Raw genomic sequence first — 12,117 nt, forward strand, 5'->3', positions numbered from 1 at the left:
CCTCACACTTGCAGTTTATAAAATAAACTCATTATCACCACACACACGCACACACACACCCATCCCACCTTTCAATGCATACATACATGCATGCAGTCCAGGTCATTCAAGGCTACTGGATTTATCCCTGGTTTCTTCCCTCTTTCTCTGTCCCCATCCTGTCCATCATTGAATTCTTCACAATCTGCCTCATAAATATTTCTCAGTCTATCCCTTTTTGTCTTCCCTTCACCAGTGCCATATGGACTGTTCTATTCTGTCAGTCTCCTAACTTCTTCTGCCTCCAGCGCAGCCCTTCTTCTACCACTCTTTGTTCTTCTGCTACCAGAGTAATCATTTCTCTGGGGGGAACCAAACTGATTATGAAAATTAAACTCTTATTTGGGAAGATCTTCAAAATGTATTGGGAAAGGGTCAAACCAAGTTACAGAACAATCCACATTGCATGAGGCCAGTATAACTAAGGAAAAAAGGAAATCTTAAAATGTGTTTGTATATGCAAAGAAAAAAGTCTGTAAGATTTCACAGCAAGATAATCATGTGCATTGCTAGGGAGCAGAGTGGGATTAAGGGAATAGTGAAAGGGGACTTTTCCTTTATTTGAATAATTTGATATTTTTGCAACAAAAATAAGTACCTTTCCAGTCTCCTCTCCTGTCACCCCTCCTTTTGTGCCCTGTGTGCCATCATTTAAAACTTGCTGTTTTTCAGAAGCCTAATGGTGTTTCATATCTCCATGTCTTTGCACTCTTCCCTCTCTTTGCTTGCAGTGTCCTTTTGATGCCCTGTCTGGCAAATTTCTATTCTCCTTTCAATTATTCCATATTCTGCTTAAAATCACTTCCACAAGCCCTTCCTAATTACCATTTCCCCCTCCAGCATCCGGTTTGTATCTTATAGAGTTTATAGTTAATTTTTCCAGCACCTAATTCACTTTTTCATTATCTGTGGGTATTTCTGTCTTCCTCATTAGATTATAAGCTCTTTGAAGTTCAGGAACATTTTTTTTTCACTTTTGGAGACCAAGAACCCATCATATTACCTGGCACTTAGTAGGTGCTCAGAGCCTCTTTATTCAGTAAACATTATTGGATAAATGATTTGCAGATAGGTTCCTCTTCTTGTACGATTCCCTAGTTTTACATAAAATCCATACAAATGCCATTTCTGGCTTTCCCAATACATTTCCTATGCTAGCTTTTGCTTACTTTTATATTCTGGAAGCCTTTTTTTGTGTTGTTATTTAATTGTACCATCTGTACATCTGTAGATATTCTGAACTGTTTAGCCTGCAGAAACCGTATTGATTTTTTTGTTCCTTCTTTTTTTTTTTTAAAGCACATTCTGTTTTTACAGCCATTTCGCTTTTGTCCTACTTTCTGCCCCAGACTTCATCTTTCCCCATTCTTCAGTGAGAATACCCATTTTCATTTTCCCAGTTGACTGTTGTTGCAAAATCTCTACTTGGTTGATAGGTATGTTACCATTTCTTTGTCTTTTTGCTTTTTGTTTTGTTTTTTGTTTTTTGTTTTGGTAGGATGTCAGTGCTCTTCTTGTCCAAGCTTGCCGACTGGTACATCTTAACCAGAATCATCTTGTCAGCAAAGTGTCTCAGCTTATTCACCATTTACTTAACAGATTACAGGTAATCATGAATGTGATTTTAGAATTCAGATCATGAATTTTGAGAATAAATAAATACCTTTTAAAATACTGTATCTGTAGTAGGAATGATAGGCTGGTCTTTTGAGAAGCTAAAGGAAAAGCAAATGTCTTAGTAAGGACAGTATTAAAACAAATATAACAATGACCAAAAGACCAAAAATATTCTGTCCAATTCTAGAGGTTTGTCTATTGGAGGCATTTTTGTTTGGTTCAGTAAACCAGTGCCATCCATGGCCACCCCACTCCCATCCCCCAGTCTTAGAGAATTTTTCATGGAAGATCTGTTTGATCAAGATACATCTAAGAATCAACTGAAATGATTCCCCTCTCCCCCAGCCTTCCCACCAGTATGTTTTCCCCTTTCCTGTAGTTACCATTTTTGTGATCTACTTTTGAGCTTCATAAAACATAAAGAGTAGCTTGGGGAAGAGGGAGCATTAGGATAAAAAGACTCCAGTTATTTATATCAAGATCTGACCACATCTCCCCCTTTCTCCAGAACCTTTTCTAAATTGCTAAATAAATTAAATATATTTTTAGGAACAGTTCCAAAATTAAGACTTTTACCACATGAGGTAATGTACACGAATGTAATTAAAAGCACAAAATCTGTCAATTAGTATTATATCAGTTAGGATGCTTTTGGCTACAAAAAAAAAAAACAAAACACCAGAAAATCCAACCCAGAATAGCTAAACACTAAAAAAAAAAAAATATATATATATATATATATATCATGTCACAAGTCCCAAGGGAGGCATCTCTGGGGTACTCAATGATAAAAAAGCTCCGTCATGTCTTTCCACTCTGCCATTCTCAGTGTGGAGGTTATCCTTACCTAGTCATAAGATGGCAGCCTCAATTCCGGGCATAATATGTTTAAATGATATGTTTTTAAAAATCAGTGACATCTAGCAGTAGCAAAAGAATTGTTTCTTTGTATCTCTTTTCTTTAAGAGTAAGGAAACTATCAATAAATTCTCTAGCAGACTTCCCTTGATATCTCACTGGGGAGATATCACATGAGCACCCCCTAACCCACTATCCGACTGGGGGAATGGTTTACCATGATTATCTTAAACCAGTGATTTCAACTTTGGCTGCACATTGGAATCACCTGGAGCTGATGGCCAATTACAATATCCAGCCAAAGTGTGCTTTCATCAGGGTTTCTCATCCTTGCTATTGACATTTCGTAACAGATGATTCTTTGTGGTGGGTGGCTGTCCTGTGTATTGTAGGATGTTTAGCAGCATCTTTGACCTTGACCTACTACATGCCAGTAGCACACCTCCTATTATGAAAACCAAAAATGTCTCCAGACATTGCTGAATGTCCCCTGAAGGGGAAAGTCTCCCCCAGTTGAGAACCACAGTCTTAGACTAATTAGGATTTACCCCTGGGTCTCATGTGGGAGAGGTGGGCACCCCAAATAAAACCACTTTGCTAGCAGAGAGAGAGGAGATGAGTGCCGGGTAGGTAACCAACAGTGTCTGCTTCATGTGACTTCCTAGAGCAGATTGAGCTATTTTCAAACTGGTAGCAATAAAACCCAGAGTATAGGTGGCTTCTGAATGTTTACTACTCTAAGGTACATCATCTTTGGAACACTGGCATTTGGAAAAGTCTGATCACGTGTGGTACCTATAGCCCTTAACCAGCTTTCTAGCACTTGATAACATTTTATCTCAATTGTCCATGAATTGTTTCTTGGATTAGTTTAGCCTGTCACAACAAGATTATAAACTTTTGAGGTCAGGGATATGCCATTTTTTCCTGTTGCATTCCTACAACATACTAGAGACATAGTAGCTATTATCGGATATATTTATTCACTGTGTATCTATTGAACATCTGCTGTATTTATGTATTGAGTCTTATATATCTGTGTACTTAACAGCTGCTAGTGTCTAGTTAGTTCAAGGGAAAGTTACAAAGACTGCCAGGTTCTACTATGAATGGAGGGACTAAAGGGGAAGAGATAAGCAAATCTCTGGGGCAGGGAGAAGGGCTGTGTCTTGATCAAACTTTCGAGGCCTTTAGAACTTGATCCTGTTGACACAAAAATGATGGGGATACAATCTTTCTTAGCTTGATTCATGCATGCATATATGTATATAAAAGAATAAGAATGTTTTCTAGAAATGAGGTCATATATATTTTTTCCTCTATTGGTAGGTGATTGTTGATGAACAGAATCTAGATTTCTTGTTGGCATATGCTATCTCTGCTATACAGCAGTGTAGTTCCTGGACACACGTGGAAATTCTCCAAGCTTTGGCAGCTCTGGTCTACTGCAATGGCGCAAAATGTCAAAAGGTAGTTTAAATGGAAGGGTTTTTGACCTATCTTTGCATGTCAATCCAAAAGACTTATATAGCAGCTATTAATAGTTTTTTGGTGCTTACCTTCCCTTTAGATTAAAAAAAAAAAAAAAGCCAAATCTGTCTAAAGAGCAGTGTTTTCCTAGGTTTTCTTCAACAAACATTGACTGTTAATTTGTTTTAGTACCTTCCAGACTTGCTAGGCAAAACTGGACTCTTGATGAAGTTGAGTGAACCTGCTCAGTCTGACCCTGAAGTCAGGAGAGCTGCAGTGCATTGTATGGCAAACTTATGTCTGAGGTATGTGGCTCCAGTTGGCTTTTCCAGTAGTAATAAGATAGGGCTTTTGGGCTCTTTATAGATAGTTCAATCATCTGAAACCAGCACCAACTTAGAAAAAATAACCCACTTTGCATTTCCTATGTCTTTTGCTAATAAGATCATCTGATATTGTTTGTTTTTAATTATGGTATTTTTTAAAAAGAAAGCTTATAAAGAACTAAAAGAAAAAATAGACCAGGACTTTATCCTTAAAATAAGGCAAAAGTGATATATAATTGCAATATGTCAAGGTTTTGTTTACTATAGCTATAAACTCTAACCATATTAAGTAATTTAGAAGGATATATTCATATGAATTTAAGCTCTGGTGTGATTTATCTGTCAAAACCAATTTCTTTTATGAAAATGGAACCACTCTCAGTTGCCCAGTTTTAGATTCAAGCAATAGAAAATGAACAGCACTGACTTGAACTGATTTATGATTACTTGTTTGTACAAAGATCCCAGTATTGTCCAGTAGTTAGAAAGGCAGATTCAGCTATTTGATCCCAGCTTGATTGGACCTGTCTGCATGATTTCCCTTTTTGAACTGAAAAAGCAGAATTGAAAAAGTTTTCTCTTTCTCCTTAATTCTTTCACTACAAACTTCTATAACCTTTCCCTACGGAAACCATTCTTCCTTCTACATATGTATTCCAGCCTTGTGCCTATTCATAGCAGTAATTAACCTAAGTATACAACTTAGTATAATACAGGTGAATGCAGGGGTCTATTCCTCCGTTAATCTGCATTACTACTATTTTTAATTCTTATTATTTTGCAAGTCCATTTCAAAGGAGACCAAATTTGAGTTTACTCTTATTTTAGTGTGCCAGGACAACCGTACTTGGATGAGCCCTACCAAAATATCTGCTTTCAAGCTTTCTTGACAACTTTACAGTCCCCAAAATCGCCTGAGATGGATGATATCACATTTTGCATGGTAGGTAGGAATATCATTGATCCTATGAATGTTACAGATGTGCCTGCAAACAGCAGTAGAACAGAAGCTATTACTACAGAGCTTAATTTGGTTGCTCTTTTAGCTTTGTCTAGAGATGTAGGCATAAGTGGAATATTTATACCCCAAAAGACTGAAATAATACATTTTGGGCTTAAATCATAAAAGTTTTTTGTTCATTTGGGTTTTTTGGGGGGTGGGTGGGAAGGGTTGTTTTGCTTGCTTGTTTTTGTTTTTTTCAACTCTAGGTTTAAAAAATATATAACTTTACTTTCTTCCCCTCCTGAGTCTAAAAGCAATGCAATTTCAGGCTAGTGACTACCTATAAGAGGGAAGGGAAGGGATTAGATTTTTTTAAAATCCTACAATATTTTATGTCTTTAAAAAATTTTTGATGGGAAATAGGTGTAGCTCAGTGGTTGAATACCTGCTTCAAGGTCCCAGGTTCAATCATTGGTACCTCCTAAAAAAAAAAAGATGCAAATATGTTGATTTATTTAATCCAAAGTGACAAATATCAAACATTACAATCTAACATGGTGAAAGTTCCTTACAATCCTTTGCATAGATATAACCTGGAAACGATTTGTTTTGTATTCCACCAGATTTTTTTCTGTTTAAATGAGCATATTTATCACTTTTTAATGGAATTATAATGTGAATGTACTGTTTTTTAACTTGTTTTTTTGTTGTTGTTGTTAAACTTACTATCTCTTGGACATCTTTTCAGCATCTATTGATATACCTTACGTTTTCTATCTACTATAGCTTGGAAACCTTAGTAGAGTTAAGTGTACAGGTTACTTCTCAGAGCCTCCTTGTTTCTCATCTCTGAAATGGGATTAATGATATAACTGCATGGAAAGGCTCTTATGAGGAATATATGAAATAAGTCATTTAAAGTGCTTGGCAAAGTGCCTACAAGAATTATAGTTATGTTTCACATGTAACAAAGTGTTAGTTTCCTATGACCATTACCATAAACATCATAACTGATGAAAATTGAAGATTTTTCATTTTTCCACTATTTCAAACAAGTTCATACCCTCCCCACATATGGGAAGGATTTCTTAAGGGTAGAGTTCTATAAACAAGATAAGTGAGTCAAGAAATCAATCCAGATCAGAATTGCCCTAAAAAAAACAGGTTCTTACCATCTGTCATCTGCTCCCACAGACATTCCTTTGCCTTTAAGAGCTGATGAGGTTGCCCTGTTATAGAGTGTCCCTGATTGCTATTCCCAGTTCTTGGCTGCCTCTTTTTCATTCCTTGCCACATTCTTTCTTCTAAGCATCTCTCTTTTTTTTTTCCCTTGCTCACCATTTGTACATGCTGATTTAGTTACAAAAAGAGCACTAGTCTAGAAAAGATCTTCATGTTTCTCTATCTCTTTTCCTATCTAAAGGTTTTTTTCATCTAAAGACTTTTTCTTCTCCATCCTAAATAGTACTAGAAAGTTGATATCTGGACAATCAAATTTTATTCTACCTTTTAATTTGGTCTCCTCTTTGCCTCTAGTTGTTACAAAATGCATTAAAAGGTATACAGTCACTTCTTAATGGTGGGAAGATGAAACTGACACAGACTGATGAACTTGGAGCTCTTCTAGCTGTGCTGAAGGTAAGGCATTGCTTATTTAAACCCTGAGTCTTTGTATTATAGCTTAGTGTCTTTCCTTTTTAAATCTTTATATCATCACTCTCAGCCCAGCCTTCTTTCTTTTTATTTTTTAATTTAAAAAAATTTTTCTCCCTATCCTCCATCCTCCCTCCCCATAATCTCTTATCTTCTTTCTTCTTTTTTTTCCCCCAAATTTTATTTCAAATTCAAAACAGTAAAATAACTGAAAAAGGAATCTCAACAAGTCATGGAAGCATTACTCCCAAAAAGTTCTGTTCAGGCACTTTTATCTCATCTAATTCCACTTGTTCCTCCAGTGTTCAGAAAGATACACAGATAAACAAGATTAGTCAAATGACATATTCAAGATCTCCTTATTAATGAAAATAATGAAGAGAAAAAAATGCTTAGTCATATTCATATCTCACAAAATCAAACCTCATATTTTTTTACCTTTAACATTAATATAGTACCAATTTTGCTATTGCTACCAAAACATGACAATGTTGTTAGCCTATAATCTATAAACTATATTAGTTTTATTCCTGTCATGTATCACCATACCTTAACACCCTGTAGTAGAACATTCCCACATTTACACTATTAACCGCAATCCTCATCTACCCCCAAAATCTTTGTTACACACTTCCTTTATTGTTCTCCAGCTGTCCTCCAACCAACATAAATCTCCTGAGACTACTTATTTCAGCCATAATCACATCCATAAACCCACAGTTTGTTACACTCATTATAACACATTACCATCAAGCCCAGCCATTGCCACATAACTACATTTGACCTTATTAAACATTCTGTGTACATCCAGCATCGTCTCCCCCTTCTCATCCCACATTCCATCTCCCACCACCCAAACAGGAAAGAAGGAAGTAAAACTTTGGCTATTCACTGTGGTAATATGATCCTATACCTAGAGAGTCTTGAAAAAAATCCACAACAAAACTATTAGAACTTACCGATGATTTCAGCAAGGTGGCAGGATACAAGATTAATGTGCAAAAATCAGTAGCCTTTCTATACACCACTAATGAGCAGTCTGAGGAGGAAGTCAGAAAAAAATTCCATTTACAATAGTAACGTAAAGGGTCAAATATTTAGGAATAAATTTAACCAACAATATAAAGGATCTGTATTCAGAATAGTAGAAAACATTGCTAAAAGAAACCAAAGATGAACTAAATGAATGGAAGGATATTCCGTGTTCATGGTAGACTAAATATCATTAGAGTGTCAATTCTGCCCAAACTATCTATAGATTTAATGCAGTCCTAATAAAAATTCCAGTATCCTTCTTTCTAGAATTGGAAAAGCTAATTATCTAATTTATCTGGAAGGGTAAGGGTCCCCAAATAGCCAAAAATATCTTTAAAAAGAAGTTGAGGAATTTTCCCTTCCAGACTTTAAAGCATGTTATCTAGCTACAGTGGTAAAAACAGCATGGTACTATCATAAAGATAGACAGATTGACAATGGAATTGAACGAGAATCTGGAAATAGACCTGCACTTCTGTGTTCAAGTGGTTTTTGACAAGTCTTCTCAGTTGAGTCAGAACAGCCTATTCAAAAAATGGTGCTTGGAAAACTGCATATCCATATATGAAAGAAAGAGGGCATTTACCTCACACTTGGTACAAAAATTAAATCAAAATTGATCAAGGACCTAAATATAAAAACTCCCAGAAGAGAATGTAGGGAAATATCTTTAAGATCTTGTGGGTGTTGGTGGTTTCTTGGTCTTTACAGCTTAAGTATGACCAGCAAAAGAAAAAATAGATAAATGGGACTGCCTCAAAATTAAACACGTCTATATTTCAAATGATTTAGTTAAAAAGGTGAAAAGACAGCCAACTCAATGGAAAAAAATCTTCAGAAACCACATATCTGATAAGGGGTTGATCTCCATATTATATAAAGATCATACAACTTAATGACAACACAACAAGCAACCCAATTTAAGAAATGGGCAAAAGTATTGAATAGACATTTTTCTAAAGTGGAAATACAAATGGCCAAAAGACACATGAAAAGATGTTCGGTATCACTGGATATTCGGGAAATGCAGATCAAAACTACAATGAGATATCATCTCACACCATGTGGAATGGCTATCATTAGAAAAACAAAACTGTAAGTGCTGGAGAGAATGTGGAGGAATAGGAACACTCCTTCACTGTTGGTGGGGGTATAAAATGGTGCAGTCTCTGTGGAAGACAATTTGCGGTTCTTCAGGAAATTAAATATAGAACTGCAATGTGATCTGTCAATCCCACTACTAAGAATGTAAAGCACGGAAAGCAAGGACATTGAACAGATATTTGCACACTGATGTTCATAGCAGCATTATTCACAATTGCTAAAAGATAGAAACAACCTAAGTATCTTTCAGCCAATGAACGGATAAACAAGATGTGGTATATTCATATAATGGAATATTATTCAGCTGTTAGAAGAAATCAGTTGGGGAAACATGACAACATGGAGGAACCTTGAGAATATTATATTGAGTGAAATAAGCCAGACACAAAAGGATGAATACTGTATGGTCTCACTGATAGAAACTAAATACAATGAATAGACTTAGGGAGTTGGACTATGAAATGTAGGTTGGTAGGAGAAGATGGAATGTGGAATGAAAAGGGGGAGATGATACTGGATATATGTAGATTGTTATCTGCTTTCTATTATTGTGAATTTGCTATTTCTAGTCATCTCTTATAAGTAATACCATACAGTTGTTGTTCTTATGTGCTATGCTTGTAACACTGAGCATGTTTTCACAGTTCATCCATGTTGCAGCAAGTTTCATAACTTCATTCTTTCTTATACCTGAATAATGTCCCATTATGTGCACATACCACATTTTGTTTATCTGTTCATTTGTAAATAGACACTTGGGTTGTTTCCACCCTTTGGCAGTTATGAATAATGCTGCTGTGAACATTAGCGTACAAGTATCTGTTTGAGACCCTGTTTTCATTCTGCTGAAGACTAGCCCTAAAGTATTATATTTTAAGAGAGAAAGATAAAATGTTCACATTTAAGCATACTTTTTAAAAAAACACAATAAGATTTAAAAAACAATAAGATTCAATTTAGCAAATGTATCAAAACTTTAAAATTTTTCTGTAAGTCTTAATTTTGGAAGGGAATAGGTTTTGAGGTATAATTCATAGGTTAGTTAACTTAATCACAGATTATTTTGAGCCTGCTTGTACCTGTTTGTATTTGAAAGAAGAACCAGGCTTCTCCTTGGCAGGCAGGCCAACCAAGACATGTCACAGAAGGCTGCCATCCTTTTTTTTTTTTTTCAAGAAAAAAAAAAGTGCTTGAACCCGGGACGTTGTATATGGGAGGCAGGCAGTCAGCCACTGAGCTACACCTGCACCCATGGGCTGCCATCCTTTAGCTTCTGAGCTTGCCAGCCAGTGGGAAAATCAAGTCTGTCTCTCTGGGAACCCAGCTAACTTCAGTTTACTTATGAGTGGGTAGAAAACTTAAACCTCAGGTCTAAGCCATGCACACTAATCTAATTTTATCTTGAATAAAAACCAGTATTTTAATTCTTGCCCTATGCCTTCTCCCCTACACCCAAATAAATAAATAGATAGCTAGATGTAGAGATAGGAGAAATAAAATGATAGGTTGGTAAAAATATATAGAAAAATAGATAAAATAATTGGATTAAATGATTGGATGAATTTTAATAAACACATTAAAATAATAGGTAAATAAATTAATTAAAATCACACCTAAATTGATCTGGCCAAACCTTGCTGGAAGCTAAATAAGTTTGAGATCTCTTAAGCCCTAAATCTTCAAGAGATCTATTTTCTATCCCATTTTTCTTTAATAAGCTTCTAAACATTATTCATGTAAATTATCCAGAACATGGCAAATAATTCTGTTTTATGATTTATGTTTTCTTGTATGTGGTTTTCCTTCATCATCATCATTAGAAATCCATGTTTCATGGCCTCCCTGGACTAAATATAGAGATGCCAATGGTGTTATATCCAACTCCGCTTCCTCAGTATGATGGGCGACCACCTGCCAAACCACAGCAATCAGAATCCAGCACTTCTCGACCAACTGTGGTACATATATGTCCATTTATATTTTAAGTCATAGATTGTTTTCCATTTCTCACTATATCTGTCTTCTATGATTTGCATTTCAGTTTAATGTTTAAAGCAGAGTAAATTTAAATTTATCAGACTACTGAAAACAGCAATTAAAGACTCTTCTGAAAGGGCTAGGCAATGTAACAACTGAAAAATGTGCATTTACTAGTATACCTGAAGCTAAGCATCCTCATCTCAAAATTGCTCGAGACAAGGGGTTGGCAAACTTTTTAAAATAAAGGACCAGGTCGTAAATATTTTAGGTCGTGTTGCAACTATCAATTATGTCATTGTGGTGCAAAAGTGGCCATAGACAATATGTAAACAAATGGGTGCAGCTCTGTTCCAATAAAACTTTATTTACAGAAACAGGAGGTGGGCTGGATTTTGCCTTCAGGTTGTAATTTGCCAACCCCTCTCTAGATCTGTAGAAACCTACCTGTCACTCAGCTCACCATCTCTGCATTTCCTTCATTCATCAAATTTCCTAACATTTCTAGATAGCTGCCGACTCCCTTCTGTTTCTGTTAGAGAACTTTATAGCCCCTGTATCACATCCAAAAATATAATACCTGATGAAAAATGCTTATAATTAGAAGTTCATTTACTTAATCTGTGTACAGCAGTTACCGATGTCTGCCCTGTGCCAGACATTGTGCTAGGCCTTAAGTTTGAGGGTAGGCAGAGGGGAGAGATGGATTAAGTAAACAGCTACAATACACTATCATGATTTCTTTCATCAGAGTACTCACAGGGTACTCCAGGAACACATTCAAGGTTCCCAATCCAAATGAAGGCGTAAGTGGAGGCTTTTAAAAAGATGAGATGGGGAAAGTGGACTTGGCCCAACGGATAGGGCGTTCGCCTACCACATGGGAGGTCCATGGTTCAATCTCCGGGCCTCCTTGACCCGTGTGGAGCGGGCCCATGTGCAGTGCTGATGCGCGCGCAAGGAGTGCCCTGCCTTGCAGGGGTGTCCCCCGCGTAGGGGAACCCCACACGCAAGGAGTGCGCCCCATAAGGAGAGCCGCCCAGCGTGAAAGAAAGTGCAGCCTGCCCAAGAATGGCGCTGCACACACGGAGAACT

At 36.5% G+C, this 12,117-nt stretch overlaps 1 protein-coding gene across 1 annotated transcript in view; it reads left to right on the forward strand.

Annotated features, from left to right (window-relative positions):
* Positions 1–12,117, forward strand: part of HEATR6 (HEAT repeat containing 6) — a 40,972-nt gene that overhangs the window by 4,274 nt on the left and 24,581 nt on the right. The window contains exons 2-7 of the mRNA XM_004479998.4: positions 1,538–1,645; positions 3,844–3,984; positions 4,174–4,289; positions 5,139–5,253; positions 6,790–6,891; positions 10,866–11,003. Coding sequence (XP_004480055.2) covers positions 1,538–1,645; positions 3,844–3,984; positions 4,174–4,289; positions 5,139–5,253; positions 6,790–6,891; positions 10,866–11,003 — 720 coding nt within the window. The remainder of the gene's footprint in view (positions 1–1,537; positions 1,646–3,843; positions 3,985–4,173; positions 4,290–5,138; positions 5,254–6,789; positions 6,892–10,865; positions 11,004–12,117) is intronic.

This window comes from Dasypus novemcinctus, chromosome 21, assembly GCF_030445035.2.
Source record: "Dasypus novemcinctus isolate mDasNov1 chromosome 21, mDasNov1.1.hap2, whole genome shotgun sequence".
NCBI classification, from domain to species: domain Eukaryota; kingdom Metazoa; phylum Chordata; class Mammalia; order Cingulata; family Dasypodidae; genus Dasypus; species Dasypus novemcinctus.